The 23,468-nt window shown below is 57.4% G+C and overlaps 3 protein-coding genes across 3 annotated transcripts in view; 2 read left to right on the forward strand and 1 right to left on the reverse strand.

Moving 5' to 3' along the window:
- The first annotated feature begins 231 nt into the window (after window positions 1-231).
- Window positions 232-3,972, forward strand: ARHGDIG (Rho GDP dissociation inhibitor gamma). The gene is made up of 6 exons (XM_063414317.1): window positions 232-443; window positions 1,511-1,696; window positions 2,648-2,731; window positions 2,823-2,899; window positions 3,473-3,536; window positions 3,631-3,972. Exons 1-6 carry the CDS (start codon window positions 371-373, stop codon window positions 3,828-3,830), a joined length of 684 nt encoding a protein of 227 aa, XP_063270387.1. The 5' UTR covers window positions 232-370; the 3' UTR covers window positions 3,831-3,972.
- Window positions 3,973-4,322: 350 nt separating this feature from the next.
- On the forward strand, window positions 4,323-7,704 carry PDIA2 (protein disulfide isomerase family A member 2). The gene is made up of 11 exons (XM_063414318.1): window positions 4,323-4,669; window positions 5,011-5,217; window positions 5,532-5,665; window positions 5,737-5,874; window positions 5,948-6,064; window positions 6,147-6,272; window positions 6,349-6,543; window positions 6,872-6,992; window positions 7,094-7,275; window positions 7,358-7,441; window positions 7,592-7,704. Exons 1-11 carry the CDS (start codon window positions 4,435-4,437, stop codon window positions 7,670-7,672), a joined length of 1,620 nt encoding a protein of 539 aa, XP_063270388.1. The 5' UTR covers window positions 4,323-4,434; the 3' UTR covers window positions 7,673-7,704.
- A 557-nt stretch (window positions 7,705-8,261) lies between these two features.
- Window positions 8,262-23,468, reverse strand: part of AXIN1 (axin 1) — a 71,417-nt gene continuing 56,210 nt past the window's right edge. Inside the window, exons 6-10 of the mRNA XM_063414059.1 lie at window positions 19,393-19,946; window positions 16,944-17,120; window positions 16,123-16,368; window positions 10,800-10,967; window positions 8,262-10,032 (exon numbers count right to left, since the gene is read on the reverse strand). Of these exons, the coding sequence (XP_063270129.1) occupies window positions 9,906-10,032; window positions 10,800-10,967; window positions 16,123-16,368; window positions 16,944-17,120; window positions 19,393-19,946 (1,272 nt within the window). The 3' untranslated portion in view covers window positions 8,262-9,905. The remainder of the gene's footprint in view (window positions 10,033-10,799; window positions 10,968-16,122; window positions 16,369-16,943; window positions 17,121-19,392; window positions 19,947-23,468) is intronic.

Genomic DNA, 23,468 nt, shown 5'->3' on the forward strand with positions numbered 1-23,468 from the left:
GGGGTGCGGGCATTGCTCTGAGGGTACAGAGGAGGCTGGCGGGGTGCGGGCAGCGCGGGGCGGGCGCGCCCGGCGATGAGCTCACTGCAGTCTCGCCGCCCACGAGCGGCGGGGCTGGAGCCGCCGAGGGGCGGGGGCGGGCGGGGGCGGGCAGCGGAGCCGCCGCGTCTGCGGGAGCCGCCGCCGCCCCGCCGGGCCGCGCCGGGCAGCGCCGGGGAGCGCAGCGGGGAGCGCGCGGGAGCAGCCGGCACCGCCGAGCGCGGCGGCAGCGGGCGGGAGAAGCCGCCGGCACCGGCAGAGCCGCGCCCCGGGCCCCGCCAGCGGCCGCCCCGCCTGGCCCCGGGGGCGGCGGGCCCGGCACGGCCCGGCCATGCTCGGCCTGGACGTGTGCGAGGCCGGCGGGCAGCTGCTGGAGCTGCTCTGGCTGGCGCTGTGCTACCGAGGTGAGCGGCGGCGGCCGGGGGGCAGCGGCGGGGGGCGGCGGGGGGCATTGCCCCGGGGAGGGAGGGCGAGCATCACTCCGAGTCCCCAACAGGTGAGCATCCCCTGGGCACCCGGTGTATCCATCAGTGAGCATCACCCCGGGCCCGGGGGGACTGAAGCGTCCCCTGGGGGAGACCCCCGCTGTCCCCCTCGCAGCCTGTGGCGCCCGGCGGATGCCACCCTGCCCTGCCACCCAGGGGCAGCCAGCGAGTCCCCGGGTGGGTGCATCCTTGGACTGGGAGTGTCCCCATGCTGCCATGACAGCCGAGGGGCAGGGCCTTGGTGGGGGGCCCAGAGGGGCAGCAGGGCCACTGCTGTGTCCCCACCACCACTGCTGCTCTGGGGACCCACATCTTGGCACTGTGGCCCCACACTTTTGGCTCTGGGGCCGTGGGGCTGAGCACAGGCACTGTCCTCTGCCCTATGCTGTGTTCCCAGCGTGTCCCCAGGGATGGAGTTCCAGGGGCTTTGGGGAGCTCAGTGCTTGCAGTCACAAGAGTGGGGGGGTGATGCAGTGGGCAGGGACACTCAGGTTCTGTGGGGACATCACCCACACTTGTGCCCCTCAGCAGTGTGGCAGCACCAGAGCTACTGGAGCCACCATCCCAGTGATGCCTTTTTGCCCTGCAGCTGCTGTGGTTTGGGGTGGGAGTGGGGCTGGAGGTTGCCCAGTGGCATTGGACAGGGCTGCAGGGTGACAAGGACTTCTCTGGGTGGCACGAAGGGGCCCTGGGGGCTGGAGAGGTCTGCAGGCACCCCCCAGACCGAGCACACCGCGCAGGCACCAGCCTTGCTCCATGACCGTGCGGAAATGCAGCCGGCGGCGTCACCTCTGGTCTCAGCTGTGCCACCAGGCCCCGGGGACACCGAGACTGGCAGCCTCTCCCCGGCTCCGGGCAGGGGAGCAGCTTGGCCTGCCCGTGGGGATTTCCCATGTCACAGCCCAGCCACCCCTGCCCACCACTGCCTTCGTGTCGGGGGTGTCCCCCGGGGTGTCCCCGGGGCTGCCACTGCCTGTCCCCCGCAGACATCATGGCTGACAAGGAGGGGGTGACGCTATCGCTGGAGGAGGAGGAGGAGGATGCCGACGTGGCCCTGGCGTACAAGACACCGGAGAAGAAGAGCCTGCAGGAGATCCAGGAGCTGGACCCAGGGGATGAGAGCCTGCGGAAGTACAAGCAGGCGCTGCTGGGTGCCATCCCCGCCGCCGTGGGTAAGGCTGGGGCTGCAGTCGGGTTCGGGCACCGCGGCAGCCCGGCCGGGGGATGCGGCCTCGGCGGGCTCGGGGAGCTCGGGCTGGCGCAGGGAGCGTCCCCTGGGGCATCCCCGGCAGGGAGGGCACATCCCGGCTGGAATCGCCCGGGGGTGTTGCCTGTGCCCCCCACCTGCGCAGGGACCCCGGCATTCCCTGCCGACAGAGTGCCGGTGCCCGGGGACCCCAGTTGCCGTGGTTACGGGATCACCGCCGCAGTTTCCATAGGAACGGCTACAGGGAACCGGGAAATTCATGGGGATGACGGAGAGGAGCGAACGGCGGGGCGGGGGGAGCGGCACCGGGGTTGCACCGCTGCCAGCGGCCAGGCGGTGCTCCCTGCTCCTCATGGCCCCCACAGCAGCCCCCCAGGCTGGTGCTGATCTGCACTGGGGGTCCCTGGGGTGCTCCACGGGCCCAGCACCCCGGTGTCCATCCATGAATGCACTGGGGAGGGTGCACACTGCAGGGAGGGGGCTTGCAAAGCAGCGGGGTGCAGGAGGGGTGCACCCTGGTATGTGTGAAAGCTGAGGGGGTGAAGGTTGAGCTGGTGGGGTGAATGAGACCAGTGCCCATCTCGAGGGATGCCTTGGCTGCACATGCTGCAGAAGCTCCTCTGCTTCCCCTTGTTCTGCTCCTGAGCCGGGGAATGGTACACCCTGGGAAATACCCGTGTCTGGATCCTTTAAATGGGATCTCACCCCAAAAGGCACTGATGCCAGTGTTGGGGTGACCTGAGATGCCCCTGCTCTCCTGTGCCCTGCCTGGCATTCCCTTGCTTTAACGCCCCCACCACTGACACTGTGGCCCTTCCCACCATGACGAGGCCGTGGGCAGCCCCTTGGCCACGGGCTGGAGGTGATGGTGGGCTGGGCATGGGGGGTAAGGTCTGGGCCCTGTGCTTGTCCCTAGATGCCAGCGTGCCCAACGTGCAGGTGACAAGGCTGACACTGATGTGTGAGCAGGCGCCAGGGCCCATCACCATGGACCTGACAGGTGAGCCATGGGGACACCTGGGGGAGGAGGAAGAGGAGGAGGAAGAGGAGGAGGAAGGGATACCGGGCTGAGGGATCATCTGCCTGTGCAGGAGACCTGGAGGAGCTGAGAGGCCGGGCCTTTGTGCTGAAGGAAGGGGTGGACTACAGGGTGAAGGTGTCCTTCAAGGTGAGGCGAGTGCGTGGTGCCCTGTGCCCACTGGTTGGGCACAGCCCTGCTGCCTTCACACCATGAGGTCCCTGCCCCAGGGGGTCCTTGTTACCCTGGGACCCTGCCCCACAGTGTCCCTCTTACCACCCATGGGTCCCTGCCTGCCCCAGGCTCCCTGCCTTGGGACATCTGCTTCCACCCTTTACCCCTGGGGTCCATGCACCTCTGGGGGTCTCTGCCCACCCTGAGTTCCCCAGCCTCTGCTGCCCTGGGAGTCCTTGTTGTCCCCAATGTGACTGGCACCACATAGTTCCTGCCACCCCATGGTTCCTGCTACAGAATCCTTGCTTCTCCCAGACATCCCAGCAATGCTGCCTATCCCAGGGTTTCCTAGAGGTCCCTGCCCCTCCTGAGGGGGATCCCTGCCATCTCTGAGTCCCTGCCCCTCTTGGCGTTACCTGCCACCCTGGAGTCTCTTTGACGATGCTGAATTCTGACAAGAGGCTGGATCCTGGAAGAGCCGCATTCCAGGATGCCAGGGCCCCCCGTGCCGTGGGGCAGTCCCCAACCCCCCCTGCCTTCTGCCCGCAGGTGAACAGGGAGATCGTCTGCGGGCTGCGGTGCCTGCACCTCACCTACCGCCGGGGCCGGCCCGGTGAGTGGGGCCGGGGGCTGGGGGGCCGGGGCTGCGGGGCCCCCGCACTGCCCTGGCCCCACTCACCCGTCCCTGCTGTCCCCTCCCCGCCCAGTGGATCGCGACGTTTTCATGGTGGGCAGCTACGCGCCGCGGGCCGAGGAGTACGAGGTGGTGACGCCGGCGGAGGAGGCGCCGCGGGGATGGTTGGCACGGGGCTCCTACCGCGTCCGCTCGCTCGTCACCGACGACGACAAGACGGAGCACCTCTCCTGGGAGTGGGGCCTCTGCATAAAGAAGGCTTGGGAGGACTGACCCCGGCCCCGCACCCCGGCTCCCCCCGCCAGCTCGGGGGCGAGGTGCCGCCACCCCGGGGACCCCCGGCCGGCACCGCCGCGCTTGCCCCAGTCGCGTGAAGGGTTAAGGGGGGTCCCTTAGCGAGTGAGAGAGCCCGTGGTCGTGGTCTTCGCAACCAAAGTTATTTTTAATTGCTTTTTTTTTTTTTTTTTTTTTTTTTTTTTTAAATATCGATGCCCGCCCGGTCCTCACGGCGTCCCCGTCGCTGGGGCCTGGGCTGTGGCCCCGCCGTGGTGGTGCCGTGTCCGGTGCCCGCCCGGTCGCAGGCTGTGCTCTTCCATCGCCATTAAACCCTACAGACTGGTCTCTTACTGGTGTGTCTGTGCCGCCACTGCCTGTGTCTGTCCCCCCGCTCCCTGTTCCCCGCGGTCCTGTCCCCATCCCGCTGGCGGGGCCAGGTTTCCCTGCGAGCGTCTGGAAAACAGGCACCTGGTCCCGCTGCCTTATCGGCGGCGCTGGGCAGCCAGTAGCGGAGGGCCACGAGCCCCAGGGCACCGGCACATCCCGCCCCCGGGGCCTTATCTTCGTCCCCCTCCCCGGACAGCATCCTCAGCGCGGCACCATGCGCGGCTGCGGGTCCCGGCTGGTCTGGCTGCTGGTGCTGTCGCTGGCCTGGCTGGGCCCTGCTGTGGGGGGCGAGGACAAGGATGAAGAGGTGACAGAAGAGGAGGAAAAGGAGAAGAAAGAGGATGAAGTGCTCTCAGATGAGATCAAGGAGGAGGACAATGTCCTGGTGCTCCATGAGCACAACTTTGCCCGTGCCCTGAGCGAACACCAGCTGCTGCTGGTGGAGTTCTGTGAGTGCCCCCACTGCGGGCAGGGGCAGAGCTGGGGTGGGGAATATTGGCAGGGGGGAGCGGCCGTGGCTGAGTGTGGGAAGAACTCATGTACACGGACACAGGTACAGGAGGGAGGGCAGGGACAAGGCTGTGGACAGAGGGACAGGCCATGTGACAGGGCATGGGATGGGGACAGACATACGGAGCAGGGCCACAGGCAGAGCATGGAGTGAGGGCGTGAGACACAGGACAGGGACGCATGGTGTGGGTGGGGGACAGGGGCACAAGCTGTGGGCTCACAGAGCCCTTGGGCTGTCCCCACACCTGTCCCCATTACCAATGCTGTCCCCTACCCACAGACGCACCGTGGTGTGGGCACTGCCAGCGGCTGGCTCCCGCCTTTGCTCAGGCAGCCACCGAGCTGAGGAATGAGTCCAGCCCAGCCCGGCTGGGCAAGGTGGATGCCACGGCACAGACAGCCCTGGCCACTGAGTTTGGCATCACCTCCTACCCCACGCTCAAGCTCTTCCGTGATGGCAACCGCACCCACCCCTTGGCATACACCGGTAGGGCTGCGGCGCCACACAGTGTCCCTAGGAGGGGACCCGTCCAAGAGGACACTGCCATGGGGCTGGGGTGGGTGGCAGGGGCTGATGGTCGAGGGTGGCACTGCTCCTGTGGGGGTCACAGGGTGGTGATGGTGAGAGGGGTGGCATTGTCCTGGTGGTGATAGCGGACAGGTGACCATGTGGTGTATGTGGTGGTGATGGTGGGCAGTGCCATGGTGCTGGTGGTGGCTGGCTGAGGTTGGTGGCACAGGGAGGGGTGGCAGCCTGGAGAGGGGTGTCAGGTGACATCAGGGCCCTGCTGTGTGTGCCAGGCCGCATGGACAGCCAGGGCATCGTGCGCTGGGTGCGGCGCAAGGCCGGTCCCAGCGCCACGCTGCTGCAGGACACCGACACCATCGCTGCCTTCATCAACTCCCAGGACCTGGTGGTCATTGGCTTCTTCAGGGTAGGCTGGGGCGGGTTGGGGCTGGGCCAGGGCCGCGGCTGTGGCCGTGGCACTGACGGGTGGCTGTGCAGGACCTGAGGGCTGAGGCAGCCCAGGCATTCCTTGAGGTGGCTGCCGAGATGGTGGACATGACATTCGGTGTGGTGGAGGCAGCTGAGCTCTTCCAGGAGTACGGGCTGTCAGCTGACACCGTCTGCCTGTTCAAAAAGGTGAGGGGGTGGCAGGGCAGCGGTGGGGCCATCCTGTCCTCCCCTCAAGCCTCACAGGCCACTGCCCTGGCAGTTTGATGAGAGACAGACAAACTTCCCTGTGGACCCGGCACGGGGGCTGGACACGGCCAAGCTCACCCGGCTGCTCCGCGCCCACAGCCTGCAGCTGGTGATGGAGTTCACCAACGAGGTACAGCCCGTCCCCAGCCCTGTCAGTCCCGTAAGGGCCACGGCTGCCCTGTTCTCATCCTCCTCCTCCTCCTCCTCCCCAGACGTCCAACCAGATCTTCAGTGCCAAGATCCCCCATCACATGCTGCTCTTCCTCAACAAGTCCTCACCGGAGCAGCTGTCTCTGCAGGACGGCTTCAGGGCCGCTGCCGGTGGCTTCCGGGGTGAGGTGAGGTGGCCCCGGCAGGGACACAGAGGGTGGCTTTGGGACTCCCCATCCTCAGTGTCCCCTGTTCCCTGCCCAGGTGCTCTTTGTGGTGGTGGATGTGACCGGGCATGGCGCTGATGTCCTGTCCTTCTTTGGCATGACGGCTGCCGATGCCCCCACCCTGCGCCTGGTGCGGATGGAGAACAATCGCAAGTACCAGATGGAGCAGGACAACTTCTCGGATTCGGCCATTCGCACCTTCATCCGGGCCGTGCTGGATGGCAAGGTCAAGGTGAGGGGGCACCACGGTGCCAGCCAGCACCGCTGGATTCTGCCCTGTGGTGAGAGATGGGCTGCTGGCTCAGAAGCCTGAGGGTGAGGAACACCAGGGGTCTGTTTGCTGTTATTCCTGCTGCTAGGCTTGAGGATTTGGGGATTTGTTATGGGCAAAGGGGGCTGGGGACTGCTGCCATGGAGACACAGAGCTGGGATGGCAGCAAAGGGGAAGATGGGGTCCAAAAGGCAGCACAAGAACATACCCTCACCCCAGCCTGCATTGTGCCACACGGGCCTCTGGCACTGCTCAGCCCAGGCTGTGGCTGTCCTGACTGTTCCCACAGCCTCACCTGCTGAGTGCGGAGCCCCCTGAGGACTGGGACACGCGGCCTGTTAAAGTCCTGGTGGGGAAGACCTTCGAGCAGGTGGCGTTCGATGAGACCAAGAACGTCTTTGTCAAGTTCTGTAAGTGCCAGGGCCACCCATGAGCTCTGCCGTGGGTCTCAGCTCCCCCACGACAGCCCCAGCCCTGTCACAGAGCCCTTGTCAGCGTGCCCACCCCGCAGACGCGCCGTGGTGCCCCCACTGCCAGGCCATGGCGGCCGCCTGGGAGGAGCTGGCCGAGCGCTACAAGGACCGCGAGGACATTGTCATTGCCGAGATGGACTCCACGGCCAACGAGCTGGAGAACATCACCATCCACGGCTACCCCACCCTGCACTACTTCCCCGCGGGGCCGGGCAGGAAGGTAGGCGTGGGCACTTGCGGGGTCACCACACAGCAGCCGGGGCACGGTGGCACCCTCAGCACCCTCCACTCCCGTGGTGCAGATGGTCGAGTTTAAGAGCACCCGAGATGTGGAGACCTTCTCCAAGTTCCTGGAAAATGGGGGGAAACTGCCTGAGGAGCCTCCGGTGAGTGAGATCAGGGGACAGGCCCCTGGCCAGGGCTGTCCCCAGCCCCTGGTGGGTGAGGGGATGGATCCTGCAGGATGGGGACAGGGACAGGGCCAGGGCCAGGCAGGGAGTGTGTGTCCATCCATGCCGCACTGCTGCCTTCTCCAGGTGACCAAGACCCCTGGGAACAGCACGGGCAAGGAGGATCCGAGTGCGCCGCGGACAGAGGAATCCCGGGATGAGCTGTGAGCCCTGTCCCACTCAGGCATGTGCTATAAACCACCTGGAAACAACGTGGGCTCTGGTCTGTGTCTGCGTCTCCATGTGCTGGGAGCACTCACCTTTCTAGGGGACACAGCAGGGCCTCTGTCCCCCTGGGGCAGCTGTGCCACAGCACTGATCCTGGCAACCTGCAATGGCACCAGGTGGCCAAGGAGCTCTCCATGCTGGCCCCCGTGCTGCTCTGGTGGGATTCAGGTGATGAGGGATCAGCTGGGGTCTCTCTTTCGTGACGTTATCAGACCCAGGGAATCCCCAGGAGCTGCTGCCACAGGCAAGGCAGGCAACATGGAGTTCTACAGGCATGTAAGCCTGGCCTATAGCCTCTGGCAACTCCAGCAGTGTCCCCTCTGCTGAGCCATTCCTGCAGGGGCAACATGTTGGTCCCCTGGGGCCAGGACGTGCTCGGCCACCCCTCCAGGGAGCCCACAGCAGCCCCAGCCCCACCCTGTGCCCAGACCCTTCACCAGACCTGTCCCATCCTCTGTCCATCCCAGAGGCTGCTGAGGGCACGGGTCTGCTCCATGGGGAAGGAAAAAAAGCAGCAGGCAGTGGGATGTGGGGTTTTATTTCATTTTATCCAAGTACCTTTGAAAAGATCATTGTACAAGTCAGCACATGAGAATGCAGAAGGAAATGCCGGGGCTGCATGGCCACTGTACATATTTACAGGGACCCCCCGAAAAAAAAGGGGGAGACGGAAATCCCGGGCACGCCAACAACCTCACCAGACACACCACCATCAGAGCTTCAAAAAACGAGGAGTAAAACCCCTCGTAACACTGTTCCCGGGCTGAAAACATTTGCAGATTTTGCTGGACTTCACACAGTGTATTAGGCAAGTCCAGAACCGTTTAAAGGCACTCGGTGACATGTACAACAGGAGGAGTCGATCCCGGCGTGGTGCCACGGGCTCCTGGCAGCGCCACACTGCTGGGGCTGGGGATGGCTCTGAGCAGGGCCATGGATCCCCTGGGCTTTGGGGCCACCCCTGTTTCTGTGGGTGGGCAAGGGCTCTCTAAAGGTGCTGGCACAGAGCCGTGACCGTGCTGCAGCAGCAGGGCCTGGGCTGGGTGAGGGCAGGATGGGGGAGCACCGGCACAGCCCCGGCTTCCTTGGCACACTGAGTAAGCCCAGGAGGCTTCCCAGGGCTGCCTGCTGGCCCTGCATGAGCCACAAACTGGCATCAAAACCCCCCCTGGTGCAGTGCCCTGAGACACAGAGGCTGACAAAAGATGCAGGACTCATAAAAAGACGTATTTTGTCTTTGGATTTAATGTTTCAGCTCCCACCCCATTATGGCTCTCCTAAAGAGAGCCCTGCCCAAAGCTGGAGCTTGGCCCAGGGGTCTGGGCATGTCTGCACCAGGCACACAGGAGCCAGCCCTCTGCAGAACGGCAGCACCCTCCTGGGAAGCAATCCCTTCTCCCCAGGGACACCCAGGGGTGTGCAGGCTGTGGGATGCCAGCACCCAGCCTGCCACCCCGGCTCTGAGCTGGTCCTCGCTCTGTGGGAAGCCCCCAGTCCCGACAGGCACTGACCCCTCTGTCCCTCGGGGATTTACTCGGTTCAAGGAAGCTCAGGAGAAAAAAACACCCATCCTACCACGTCCAGCAGCTGAGCCTGCCACAGAGGCCACGGATGACGCCTTCCAAATGGCTCCATGATCTTCACAGCCTCTTTGGAGGGGGGTCGCCCCTTCACGCTGGTGGGGTGAGGGCAGCTCTCCCCACGGCGCTCCAGGGCCATCCGTGCCGGGAAACGGGGCAGGGTGCCGGGACAGCGCGGAGCAGCCGCAGTCTGATGGATGGCTGTACACTTTGGGTGAGTTCTGCAGTACCTGTATGTTTTACATTTACATAAGAGCACTGTGACATTGGAAATATTTTCCTTTTATTACAATATATCAAAAATATGCAGCTTTAGTAAACAAGGTCATATTACACTTTCTAATGCACTGTACAATGCTACATTACACTTATATTCGGTATGGAGAGGGAGCCCAGGCTCCCACTGGCAGGTTTGTGGGCTGAAAGGGCATCCACCGGCATCCTGGAGCTTGCCCAGATCCGTGCTGGAAAGCAGAGCTGCCTCTGCCCTGGGCTTGCCCGGTGCCCGTGGTGGTGGCACCGCCAGCGTCTGCCCCAGGCCTTCTCCTCCGGTCCCAGAGTCCTTCACAGTCCTGTCCTCACTGCCCTGGAGCCTAATCAATCTTCTCCACCTTCCCGATGATCTTCTCTTCGAAGATGGGCAGGATGGTGTCATCCTCCCGCACCTCCTCGAAGACCACACCACAGTCAAACTCATCGCTCACTTTCTTAAAGTAATACCTGCAAAAACCAGAAACGTGCAGGGGGGAGAGGGAAGAAAAAGCAGGTGAATGGTCACAGGCAGCCTGATCCCCAAACCTCGGGACAGCCCTTCCATGTCTCTGAGCTCGTGGAGCACTGGAAGCTACTCCCCCAGACATGGAGGAAATGAGGCCACACTCCTGCCCCTGCTCTCAGTGGTGTCAGGATCCATGAGAGCACGGTCAGGAGCTCCAGCCCTGAACCCAAGCCCATTCACAGCTCTCCCAGAAGCAGTGGCTGAGGCACCTGTGTTGGAGCATTTCTAGGCAGGCTTTCCCATGGCAGCTTCTACTTGGAAATGGGAACTTGGAGAGCTCCACGCCCCATGTCTGACTGCTTTGGGACTCTGGCAGGACCTAACCTCCCTGTTCTCACCAAACAGAACTGTGAGAGGAGCAAAGCCAGCTCTGAATTTAGAGGGTCCCCACAGCACCACTGAGCACTGACTGCACCTGCCCAGGAACCCGCAGGGCAGCTCAGCAGCTCCTGCTGGAGGTGCAAACCACCATGCAGGACATTTCTGCTACAAAACCCAGCTTCCCTCACCCTTGCCAGCCTGTCTCTTCAGCAGCCAAGGCGCCCTGGCCGTGCTGCCCCATCCCCACCACAGCACGCCCTGAGGAAGCCCTCCTGACCCACCCTCCCCTTTGTGGGGCCAACACTGCTGTGCCTTGGCAGTGGCACCCGGTGACCAGGGGTCCCCAGGAGCTGCTGGCAGCGTCCCACAGGCGGGGAGCAGCCCTTACCTGTAGTTCCCTTTCTTGGTCAGCAGCTCCTTGAACTGTCCCAGCGTCACCACGCGGCCCTTGACCAGCGTGCGGTAGGGGATGGGCTCCCCGCAGAAGTAGTAGGCGACCACGATGTTCTCGCAGGGCTGCGCCGCGCCGCTGCCCGGCCTCTTCTGCGGCTTCAACCTGCCGTGCACACACACAGGACCTGCTCAGTGCCAGCACAGGGGGCTCAGAACCCTCCTGCTGGGCACCCGGCAGGGCTCGGGGCTGCTGGGTGAGAGGAGCAGGTCAGGGCCCCCCATGGTGGAAATGCAGTGCGGCCCCTGAGCACCGCCTGCTCCCACCTGCAGCTCTCCTGGCACGCAGACACCCACCAGGATTGCTCAAGGAGCACTGGGAAAGGCTGAACGAGGCCAGGACACAGCTACAAGGAGCGTGCAGGTTCTAACTCAGCCCCTTTGTGCTGTCTCCAGGCACGGCCCTCCTCACAGTATGGTTTGGGGAGTCACTGGCAGAGCACCTCAGGCCAAGGCAGCAGAGGCAGCTCACCGTCCTCACCATCACCATCTCACCATGCTCCTGCTGCACACCTCCCACAGGGCTGGAGAACCATCCCACAGGGCATGATCATGCAGACACTGCCCAGACTGCTTGGGATTATTGCCACTAAGGCCAGAACAGCCCAGCACGACTTTCCAGCAGCCCACATCTGCAGGAAGGATGCTCCTGCACCCCACAGCTCCCCTGGGCACCTCTCCTGAGTACATGGAGGTCTGAGGGGATGGAGCTCCCAGCACGGCGTGTCCTGGAGCCTCTGCTGCCTGCCATGTCCATGCAGGGTGCCAAGGTAGCTGCCATCCCCAAAACCTCAGTAACTTCCCTGTGTTTTCCCAGCTCTCAGAATGTTGGCCTGGTCTTTGCTTCCAGCCCACACACCAGGTTCAGCTATGTGGTGCCATCATTAGACTGAAACTGTCAGCCCAGCCCTCAGCCCATTTTCAGAGACAGACAAAAGCAACAATAATTCAGCTCAGGGTACTTTGCCCTTCTGCAGAGACTTTCATCTGGGGTGCTGAAAACGCTGCACAAACATTGGAGCAGCCTACACAAATTGGTACCTTGGCATGTGTGGTCTGAGCCAGAGGCAGCCTTCCCTTTCAAAGTCACATAAAACACATTTGGCAGCTTTAAAAAAATTATTTCAAAAGCACACTGGATAAAAAAAGATGATTTTGTATTTACATGACTGGAAAGTTGCTGTAAAAACCTTAGAATTTGCCAAGCACATGAGGTAATCGCAGTTTTGGAAATGACTCTGACCTTAACCTTTAAACAGTGGCTGGCAGGCAGAGCACCTTTTCATGGTGTGCCCACATAAACACTGGCACTGCAAACCAGCAGCAGACACAGCCTTTCCACCTCTTCCTACAGGCATGAGAGTTCTAAAGTTCAACTGAACAATCTTCCGGGTGCCTGCTCTGCCTGGGAGACCTTTGGAGAAGATGCAGCACTCTGAGAGACAAGGGTCTGCTCCTGGTGCCAGCAGAGCTCTCGGAGCCTCTCCCATCCCTGTATCAAAATACAGGATGCCCTTTAGCTAGAAAAACATTAAGGAATTGAGTCATCCTTGGAAAAAAAAATATGAGGCATGTAAAGGAAAAATGGGTCATAAATTCAGGCAAATTCTGTGAATCCTGTGAGCCAGAAGTTAATTGAAGGGGTTTGGAAAACCTCAAAGTCCCCAAGCTTCTCTTAATCGTGCTAGAGACAAGTCATGACTAAGAGAGGGCTGCTGTGTGCCTGGGGCCCTGGGGACACGGTGACGAGCCTGGCACAGGAGCAGAGCTGCTTCCTCAGGGCTGCTGCTCTCCTTTGCCTGGGGAGATGCAGAGGACAGGACAACACCAAGCTCTGCTGTGGCAGAAGCAAGAGAGCCTGTGCCAGTGGCTGGGAGTGTCCTTCCTCCTGCTGTGCACTTTATACCTGAAAGGCCATTCCTGAACGGACTCAGCCTGGCTCCAGTGAGATGTGCCCTGAAAATGATGCCTGAAGCGATGCCCAAAAATGATCCTGACAGGCAAAGAGGGGAGACTGACTGGCCTTTAGTTCCCTAAGCCTTCCTTTTTTCCCTTTTTGAAAAGGGGGGCTATGCTTTCCCTTTTGCAGTCACTGGGAACTTGTCCAGACTGCCATGACTTCTCAAGTATGATGGATGCTGGTTGAGACCCTTCATCCACCAGTGCCCTCAGGCCCTGTGGATGGATTTCATCAGGTCCCATGCACCTGTGCACCTTCAGGCTTTTTAGATGGTCTCAGACCTCATCTTCTCCTACTATGGGTGGGTTTTTTTTCTCCCAGTCCCTGCCTTTGTCTGTGGCTTGGGTGCTGTAGTTGGAGCACTCACTGGTGAAGACCAAAGCAAAAAAGCCATTGAGTATCTCAGCCTCCTGCATGCCCCAGGTAACCAGCTCTCCCACTTCCTCCCACACAGGGCCCACATTTTCCCCAGTCTTCCTTTTATCACCAATGTACCAAAAGAAGATTTTCCTGTTGCTTTAATTCTATCAGCTGAACTCACGCACACCCAAACTGCAGCCACAGACCTCTAGCAGGCTGAAGCAGCGCTGATGAATATGGAATCACTGAAAATGTAATTTTCCAAGAGCTCCTCTCAGGAGAATGAAACAACACAACTGTCTCCACTTTCGTCATTGTCAAGAGATCTCCTGAGACCTTGGCTTGCACATAAAGGCCATCAGACCGACTCCAAGCCCTGCCTCATTAAATCTGCCACCTGCACCCATCTCCTGGGTGTCAGTGTGACCCAGAAATACTGCTGGGTACCACGCCCTGCCCCCTCTGACATCACCTCCCATTGCTGTGTTTGTCACACGCACAAAACACCATCCAGCAGGGAAACAGCAGCACTCATCCCCCTCACTGCATCTGCATCCCAGTCCTGACCCACAGCTGTGCATCCCCCAGTGCTGGGACAGGGAACCCAGGTCTGGTTTGCAGCACCAATCCAACCCTGCTGTGATGCAGAGGTATCCAGTTTGTTCCAACTCAGCCCTGGGGCTGGAGAGCTTTGGAAAGCCCAAAATGCACCCAGCAGATGTTACCTCAGTGGGTGCCCCAGCCACCAGCTCTGCTCCTCTTCCAATCTTGGGCCAACACAAATAATTTCCACGTGATCTCTAGCTAAATGTTCTCCCTGCTTGCAAAAACCCCATTCTCTGAGGAGCTGTGAAATGTGAGACTGAGTTACAGAAAATGGCTCAAAACCTGTCTGTCCATGGAAAAACCTGATGGTCACTGGGACACCAATGCTGGGCACTGGTGTGCTGCTGGATCTGCAGGTCCTCAGTACTGGGTGGTCAACCCTGAACTGCTTGCCAGCAGCAGCCAGGTCGCTATCTCAGAGATCAGGGTCACTCCAAATGCTGTGAGATACGGAGAGAAACGCCTTTTCTGGAAGAATATTTGCAATTCCCAGCACAGTCACTGCAGGTGCCTCACTGATTTCCAGTGGGGCAGTGCTGGGGTGGGAGCAGGGCTGCTGGCAGAGGGCAGTTTGGTGGGGGAGGCCACTGCTGGGAGGATTGTGCCAGAGGGGAGTGGCTGGAGAGCTGGATAACCATGCTGGCAAGGCCAGTCTGGCGGCAGAAAGCTGCCACAGTGTGCTCTCCACCCACAGCCAGCTCAACTGGAGCCTCAAGGACACCTCTGGGCTCACCTCCACCTCTCTGTGCTTCCCCAAGGCTGTTGACAAACCTGGGACACTGGCTCCAATTTCCCAGAGCTCTTCAAAGCTCCTGACTGAAATGAATGGTGTTTTCATGGGAACTCCTCTCTCAGTTTCAACTTGGTTCTCATTGAGCTGTGGGATCTATTTCCAGGCAGGCTCCTGGGCTAAACAGAGCAGGAACTTTCTAAAAACTGCCAGCTCAGGTGGGCTTCAGCTGTACCACCAAATCCTACCAAAATCCAGCAGAGGATTTCAACATCCAGAAATTTTTGGCTCCCTGGGGACCACTGCATCCATTTTTGCCTGCTACTGGACACAGACACATCTACTTTTCATAAGCAGTTCCCCACTGGTGAATGTCTCTCTGATTTCCAGGCATGGGGCAGGGCTGGGGGATCCCTGCATCACTGGGAGAAGAGCCAGACCTCATGGACAGGCAGTGGAAGCAGAGCAGCCCAGCACTGGGACTGTTCAGCCCATCCTGCTGCTGGCATGCCTGGCATTTACCACACAACAAGGGCTTCCTCTGTAAGCCACTCTTAAAACACAGGCCAAATTATTGTCAGAATATTAATTACATAGCCCAGGCTGCTGTTTTTAAAGTGTGTACAGACATTTCTGGGGAAGGTGCATGAATTTAGTACAACTATAAATGACTTTACTAATAAACCCTATCCAATTACACACGCCAAAAGGTAGATCACATAAACTTGGCTTAACCTGGCTTGGGAAAGCCCTCTAATTACCTGGCTTTCAATCAGTGCTCTGACATGAATACACAGAAATCTGCTACGTGGTCACTGCAAGCAAAAATAACTGGAGCTTGTCAATTAAGAGCTTCTTTTCTAAATTCCATTTGTGTTTCTACGAGTCAGACCACAAAGTGTCAAGTTTTCAGAGGACGGCTGGAGAGCTGTGAAAGGTTTTTAATGGACAAAGTGCTTTTAGCTGTTAACAGTAATTATCTAGCACTTCCAAAACGCTATTCACCAGAGAGCTCCATGTGCCTTGCAAATGATGTCCCCTGAAAGATAACACAGAGCAGAAAATGAGCTCTGCAACAGCCATTAAGCTGAGTCACAGAAAGATGCAGTGACTGGGATATGGCCATGCAGAGTCAGAGCTGCTGCAGGAGGCTCCAGCACGGAGCTCTCAACCAGAGGCCACCAGCGGCCTTTGCTGGACGCTTGTGCAAGATGGAGATAAAGAGCAAAGACAAATCTGCCTTCTGCACTTAATTCTGCTGCATCCTGATGAATTCTGCTCCTGTACCAAACTCTGAAGTCATTGTGTGACTGTGAATGAGTGGAGAAGCAGTGAGCACCACGGGAGAGAGCTCTCCCAGCCATGCTACATGTGCTCCCTCTGCCCAGCCCCTTCCCACCCTGCCAGGAGCATTTCCAGCCTCTCCACCCACAGATCACAAGCCCACTGCCTCCAGGTGGGTTTTGGCATTTGCCAAATGTCAGAGGGACTGAGGCAGACTTCTCTGACATCTCTGCATGCTGGAGACCAGAGCAGAGGACACAGACATCCCTCAGAGCTTTTCTTCCCAGCCCTCCCACACACCATCAGACCTTATCATCATACCTTTGCTTAAGGGGGAGTTTTCCAGCCCTTTTTTCCTCCTCTTCCAGCCTCCTGCGAGCTTCCTCCAGCTGGGTGAGAGGGTTGGGGGCTGGGTTGGGTGGCATGGTAGGATCTTGGATGAAGGGGTGGGAAGGCTGGACGACGTTTCGGAGCTGGGCGCTGACCCATGGGTGCACTGTCACCGGCCGCTCGATGGACAGGGGCCGGACCATGTCGTGGGACAGCTGCTTCTTAGCACCTGAAGAGCTACACACAAACACAGAGGTGCTCATGGACCACTGAGGTGCTCTGCACAGGCACACAGTCATCCCCAGATGGACACAGGCACCACTGGGAAGCTCCTCACAGCACAGCTTCCAAGGGTGCAACACCAAAATCTAAAGAAGATTTTGAGCGAGTCCTGAGACATCAGGGTGAGCAGCCCAACCCTGAGACAAACCCCACAGATAAGCGTGAGGGCTTCCATCAATCCCATACATAAAAAAAACTCAAGAAAATGCAGCTTGGTCTTTTGTGGCATTCTCCCACAAGATGCCTTCCCCTGGCTACCCTGTGCCACGTTATCCACCTTGGAACCACAGCAGGCATTTCTATGATTCCCCTGGGGCTGCAGCCTCCTGCCACGGCCCCGAGTTATGCTTCAGAAACAACAGCCCTCACAGCCCCTGAGTAATCCTCAGTGTCCTAAGGGTGTAAACCCTTGTGTGGTGGATTCCTGCCTTCCCAAGATGTCTGAGAGGAAGGCAGCCTGCTGACACATCTCCCTTGTGCAAGGGATGCCATATAAGAGTGTGGTTATCCCTTGCTCTGCCAGCCCTTACCCATGGTTTGTTTTCTTATGCCTGCTGATCTCCTTCTCTCCTTCTATGATCCACTGAAGGATCTTCTGGTTTTTCTCCACGTCTTCAGGAGATCCTGGCATCTCATAGTTGGCACCATCACTTTTCCCTGAATCGGTCTTCTTAACATTCCTTTTTGAGAGCAGACTTGCTTTCCCACTGCAAGAACAAAGCTTGGGACATTAGTGCTTTGCTTATGACAACCACCAGAGGGGCAGAGGATGGACACAACTATCTCCAGACATTTTCCACAGCTCCCTGCTCTACCAAAGCTCAAACCACCTGTGCCACAGTTCAGGCTAAGACTAAGACTACCTAGACCTGGGCACAGCAGCTTCTCTGCCCAACAGCCTGTGGGGAGAGGGAGATTCTCTTCTGGCCAAATGAGCCACGGCAAGGTCTTCTGCCCTGAGAAGGGCTGTGTTAAATCCTCAGCTCTTTGTTCACAGTAGGAGGTTATCCATTGTCTATCTCTCCATGCCTGACCACTGCTCAAAACCCCCAGTCCTTCCTATCACCCTCAGATTCACTGACACCCCAAACTCTGACTTGCCATACCCAGAGTTTGCTTCTCACCCTCAACTGAATGAGGCTTCACCTCCTGGTGGGAGATCACATCCTGCAGAGAGGGCTGCCTCCCAGGGGGAAGCCCAGCCACCCCAACCACCAGAGCCAGAGGGATGCCAGGCAGCAGCCAGCACTGGCTACACCTGTGGCTGCAGCAAAGGCTTCTGCAGGAGCGCCATGGCACACACAGCCACGTGCCCAGCCAAGCAGCCCCATGCTCAGGAGGCCAGGCAGAATTCCCCCGTGCTGGCCTGTCATTCCACGAGACTCCCACTGTCCTAATCATCCACCTGCCCTACTGCACAGGACCTTGCTCCTGTATGCTTGCTAACAGACACAGGAAAAACAACCTGAACACCACAGAGGAGCAGCAGCCCCTCAGATAAGTTTGCTAATTTTTTTTTTAAAAAGCCTGGGGAGGAATTGCTGCAGATCTGCAAAGGTAGGGTAAGCTGACAACTTCTTCTCTGCTTCTCCCAACATGAAGACTACCAGGTATCAATGCAACTCCTCAGCATCAGGTTCAGTGCAAACAAAATAATGCAGTTTTCTGCAGGTTGTCATTGACCCACAGACACAGTCATGGGGGGCTGCGGGAACAGCAACCCAGCTGGGTTCAACAAAGAGTCAGAGAAGCCACCACAAGAGACTGCTGGCTGCCAAACAAGACCCTTTGGATGCAAACCCTTGACTTGTGAAGCTTCTAATTCAGGGACTGCCAGGAACTGGGAGTCTGTGCCAGAGGAAGGACAGCTCTAAGTGTGTCCTTTTAAAATCTCATTAAATATATGCTGTAGCTGCTGCTAGAAGGAAGTCTTGTGTCTAGATGGGGCTTTGGGTTGGCCCAGCATGGCCATGATCATCTCTGTTGAAGCAACAACCCTTTCCCCATACAAACATGGTGGATTTAAGTGCCTCTCCCTCCTGAAGAGCAGCTTGCTTTGGCTGCCTCTGCACTCTCCCTCCCTCCTGCCACACCAGAAAGCTGATCCTGACTGCTGCAGACCCAGCCAACCTGCCTTCACTAACTGTCCCACCCCAGTACACTGCAAAGAAACATCCCAAAGCCTCAGCCCTGAGGAGCCAGACACACTCAGGGTGAGCACAGTTTTCCTCTGTGGCTGCTGCACCCCCATTCCTCACTCTGGTCAGCCCCGAGCTGCACTCCCACCTTTGCAGTCACACAGTAACAGGACCAGCAAAACCTGCCACAGAAATGGAGCTCTCACCTCTCCCTGCAACTTGGGAGGGATGGAGGAATTCAAATGGCCAAGGAAAGATGGACAACAGCCTGTAATGCAGCCAAATGGCTTTTCTGGGCAGAGGGTGCCCTACTCTGGAGAACATCCCCTTGTGACTGGCTGCAAGGGCAGCACTGCAGTGCCCATTGCTTTGCAAGGAAGAGAATGGAGCCCTTCCAGTGAATGCCTTCAGCCTTGCAACAAATAAGGTGGGGGATTTTTGTCCTCTCATAAACACCTTAAGAGACCTGTTTCTATTACCCAGATGTCACACAGCCCCAACATTCAACTCCTGGTGCACGGAGAAGTAGATCAGCACCTGCAATTTCTAACCATCTCCAATGCTTTAAGGAGCAGAAAATCTATTTTGAAAGCAAGGCAAATAAAAATCCTGGTTAGAGGGTGTCTATCAGCACCAGATCACAGAGGTAAAAGGAACTCTATAAAGGTTATCAGGGATATCCATTTCTGAAGGGGAAGAGCCCTTAAACAATGTCCCAGCATAAGCTCTCACAAGAAGAGGCTCAACTGCTGCTTCCCGGACATGCTACAGCCTGTTTAAGGAAACAGCTTCCTAGAGAAGCCACAGCTTTGGGAATCCCACTGGGTGTTCCTTGACTCACCTGTAGCCTAAAGAGTCCATGGGCACAGGGGCCATGCCCAAGTTTTCACTGTAGTTTCGTGACTTTGTTGCATAGTTATGAGAATCTACATTCCAAGCGAAGCTGTTCTGCACTCGCTGCGTGGCCTCAGCCTCGATCTGCTCTTTTGGTTTCATCATGCTGTGGTGATGGATGTGGTGGTAGACGTGTTTATGGTGATATAAGTTAGGTGCATCCAGTTTCATTCCTGATTTTGGTGCGTGCTTGCCGTGCCCTGGAGGAATTGTTCCCAGTGTCCCTGACAGCTTCCCTAAGTGGCCGCTTTCCGGGGAGCGTGGCTTAGGAGAGTGGCGGCCAGGCCCTGGGGATTGGCAGCCTGGAGTTTTCATCACACGCTGCACGTGCTCATCCAGGATGCTTTCGGGGTTTTCCTCATGGGCATCTCTCATCTGCATCCCAGCACAGCCCATCTCAGCGTAACGAGGAGCAAAGTGATGGAAGGCTTGGGCAGAAGGCATCTTGTGGCTCATGACCGTGGGACCAGAAGAGATATCTGCATCCTCACCTTCTTCTTCCTGCAAGAAACACAGAGACAATCAGAGAGTGACAGCGGAGTAGTGGAAGGGGTCCTTAGTCCCACCTTCTGCTTGCAGCAGGACTGGGTTAGTCTTTAGACCAACCCTTAGGTCAGACCTGGTTTAGTGCAGTCAGATCTTGAAAACCTTTAGGATGATGGAGATCCACCACCCCTCTGGAGACCTGTCCCAGACTGGCAGGAAATTCCTACAGCTCAAGCCAAGCCTGTACAGTCCGGGTGCCACCCAGCAGAGCAGCTCAGGTCTCTGTATCTGCTTCTTGAGCCACCATTAGCAACGTTCTCCACATGGCACCCAGGAAGCTCTGCCAGGCAGCCCACACATCACAACCAGGCTTACAAACAGAGCTGACAAGCCTAACCACTCAACTGGAGCAGGCACAGCCTTACTCCAAGTCCCTTGAAGGTGTTTCTGCAACAACCAGCAACAGAAACATAACTTACCACAGTGTACCTTTCAGCTTCCTACATCCTTTGGGTAAGGCACTGCTTCAAAGCCCGTCAGATAAAGCCCAGAGCTACAGGATATGCAGCAAATCAGTTCTGAGCCAGGTGAAACCAGGGGGGGTTTCTCACCCAAGTGACTATTTCACAAGGCAAAGCCAAGAGAAGGCTTGTAACAGGAGGGAGCAAGCGAAGGTCGACAGCTGCACGAATGGTTTTGGAAATCAAACATTGATTTCTCCTGGGCATGCTAAGGCTGGAGTAAAACACTTCGTGCAGATAAAGAAATGGGTTGGAACTAACTGCTTGTTCTTGCAGTTCACACTGGTCTAGGACATGCTGTTAGTGACTCTTAAGTCCTTGCCAGGAAGAATTAAACTCCTCCATGCTGACAGCCACATTTTGATGCTGACGAACTACTTTAGGCTCCAACATAAACTCAGGTATTTATGAAGTTTCTTTATTGGAAGTCAGGATTCCTATTTGTTTTAATTACATAAGCAGGATTCCAGTGAGTCCTTTAATCCTGCTCTTTTCCTCCTTCGGCACAGTGAAGAAATCAGTTGCAGCACAGGGCATCTCTGCCCTGCCAGATAAATGCATCTACTGGAAAACACTGGCTCCCATCAGCTTTGCCTGTCAGATGCCATCATCCATCACTTGCTAACCAGCTTCAAAGTCTCAGCTGCCAACCACACAGCAAGAAAGCAAACAACGGACTTCTTCCCAGTGTCACACCTGGGCGTTCAGGCCTGAAGCAGGGACAATGCCAGGCTTTCAGGGTACCAAAGGTGTGGGCGCTGTAAGCCTGGGGCTGTGACACGATGCTGGTGTGTGGAGGGGACACAGCACTTCCTAACAGATCACTCTGAGGAGCTCCAGAGGCACCTTTCATCTACAGCCATGTGCCACAGCTGGCCAGCCACCAGCCCTGGGCACCAAGCTCAGGGACAAGGGATGGTGAGCGATGTGCTGACTACATCCTTGCCACTGAGGAGAGCGTTTATTAGCAGTTTGTGATAACCAATGATATCCTCAGCACTTGGGAGGCTTTAGGAGCTGGTGCCTCCCAGGTTTAAACACCAACTGATGTGCCAGGCAGGAACTGACCCTGGCACAGATCCCTGAGGAATGGCAGCATCAGAGAACCTAGGCTGGTCCACCCAAATGGATGCCTGGGATTTGGGAAATCCTCTGTCTGTCCAGAACTCTATTCTGCAGCTAATGTGGACTTTTGCTTCAAAACTGAGATCAGGATGGGCTCAGGGGAGAAAAGGCTCTCTAAGTTCATGTTGGCTCAGCTCATCTGTGTCACTGAGCAGATCTGGACCACAAGCAGGGCCACAGGCAGGAGCAGTTGCTCCTGGGGTGGGTCTATGGGACCTGCTTTACCATCCCCAACACTGGCCTCAGGCTCACATCAAGCACTAACACCCCAACAGTGAGACAACAGCAGTGAATTGGGGTGCTTATCCCAAGCTGTTGTCTTTCCTTGAGCAGGGCAAAGGTTGGAGTCAAGGTTGCAGGACCCAATTCTGCTGAATCTTTTCACTGTGCTCAGTCTGCAGTGAAAAAAACAACAAACGTGGTGGGCTCTGGAGCTGTGTTTTGGGACCTTGCTGTGGTGAGCTGGGCAAGGCCTGGCAACGAGCCTGGTGGAGATCTGGGCATAGCTTGACAGTGATCTGGGTAAAACCTGGCACTGGCCAAAGCTTGGCAGTGAGTTGGGCAAGGCCTGGCAAGAAGCTGGGAAGAGTTTGGCAGGGAGCTGGGCACAGCCTGGCAGTGACACTGGCACAGCCTGGCAGTGACACTGGCACAGCCTGGCAGTGTTTCAGCGCGCAGGTGACGCTCTGGGCGGGCAGGGAGCCCCGCTGCCATCACCACTAGATGGTGCTTTGTTGACACGGTACTGTCAGAGCTCTTCCACCGGCTCCCACCGGCAGCAGCAGCCAGAGATGCAGCTCCAACTTCGCTGACTGCTGAGCTATTTTTACTCCCCAGCAAGGCTGGGGGTGCCCTTCCCTTTGAATCAGGAGCTGGGAGCTGTGCTGAGGAGCCACAGGCAGGCGATACCTTGCAGGAAATCTCCTCCTCTGCCTCCCCCAGTCCCACCCATCAAGCTGCAGCTGCTTGGGAAGGGAAAAGAGCTGTGCTAAGCATGAGAGCCTCTTCGATCATCATGCAAATGATTTCCCTCTCTCATCAGGCAATGTTTCATATTCAAATACTGAGAATCTCAGTGGTGGCTTTGCTTCTCCCTGGCTTATTTTCCATTTGTTCAGTTCAGAATGATCTGTATGATCCAATACTGATCTCTGTGACGGCAGATTCCATGCCTGGACACGAGGCCAAAGTGTCTCAAAAACTAATGTGGGAACATGCACATCCTCTAATCCTCTGCCACGTTTCTCAGAATAATTAATGAATTCAGCATTTGCTTTTTTGTAAAGCAGAAACCTGACAGTCTTTTCAGTAAAAGGCATTTGGCTTCAAATCAGATGCCTCCTCTCAATGTTACTGCATGATGTGGCTTTGAAAGGGAACATGCAGGCTGCTCGTTAGGGGGGAGAAAAATTCTTTTCCCCTGGATTTTGCAAAATATTTCCGGCTTCTCTGTTAGGCTGGTAGCTGCTCAGTGTGACTAACGCTCCCTGTGCTGCTGTGCAGTGAGCCATGCAGACCTGGGAAGAGGTTACCCTGCAGTCCTGGTGCTCAGGTCACAGAAAAAAGCCTTGTGATCTATCAGGATTCCAGCTCTCCCTCTTGCTGATACCAGCAGCTCCTGCACCTTAAGTGCTGACCTAAAAAAGCTACAATTGCTTACTCTGAGTTTTTCCTGAATGGCTAATGCCAGATGCCAGCCAGTCAATGAAATACATTCTGGAGACAGCAAAGAGGTTTAATATATAGCATTAGTGGGAGTCCTGGGCTTAAAAATAGATTAAGTCACACAAAAATGTGTTTAAACAGACTTAAATATATTCTCTGGCACATAGGTATTTGCTGATTTTATGGTATTGCTACTGGCACCTTCTTCAAGGAGGCAGAGGGCTGG

Source organism: Prinia subflava, chromosome 17 (assembly GCF_021018805.1).
Source record: "Prinia subflava isolate CZ2003 ecotype Zambia chromosome 17, Cam_Psub_1.2, whole genome shotgun sequence".
Lineage (NCBI taxonomy): Eukaryota > Metazoa > Chordata > Aves > Passeriformes > Cisticolidae > Prinia > Prinia subflava.

Bases quoted from the DNA above. Each gene is read 5' to 3' on its own strand.
- PDIA2 (XM_063414318.1), top strand. From the start codon at position 4,435: ATGCGCGGCTGCGGGTCCCGGCTGGTCTGGCTGCTGGTGCTGTCGCTG. The intron at 6,065-6,146 runs GTACAGCCCGTC...CCTCCTCCCCAG, and splicing joins TGATGGAGTTCACCAACGAG to ACGTCCAACCAGATCTTCAG. The intron at 6,993-7,093 runs GTAAGTGCCAGG...CCCACCCCGCAG, and splicing joins GAACGTCTTTGTCAAGTTCT to ACGCGCCGTGGTGCCCCCAC.
- ARHGDIG (XM_063414317.1), top strand. From the start codon at position 371: ATGCTCGGCCTGGACGTGTGCGAGGCCGGCGGGCAGCTGCTGGAGCTG. The intron at 1,697-2,647 runs GTAAGGCTGGGG...GCTTGTCCCTAG, and splicing joins TGCCATCCCCGCCGCCGTGG to ATGCCAGCGTGCCCAACGTG. The intron at 2,732-2,822 runs GTGAGCCATGGG...CTGCCTGTGCAG, and splicing joins CATCACCATGGACCTGACAG to GAGACCTGGAGGAGCTGAGA.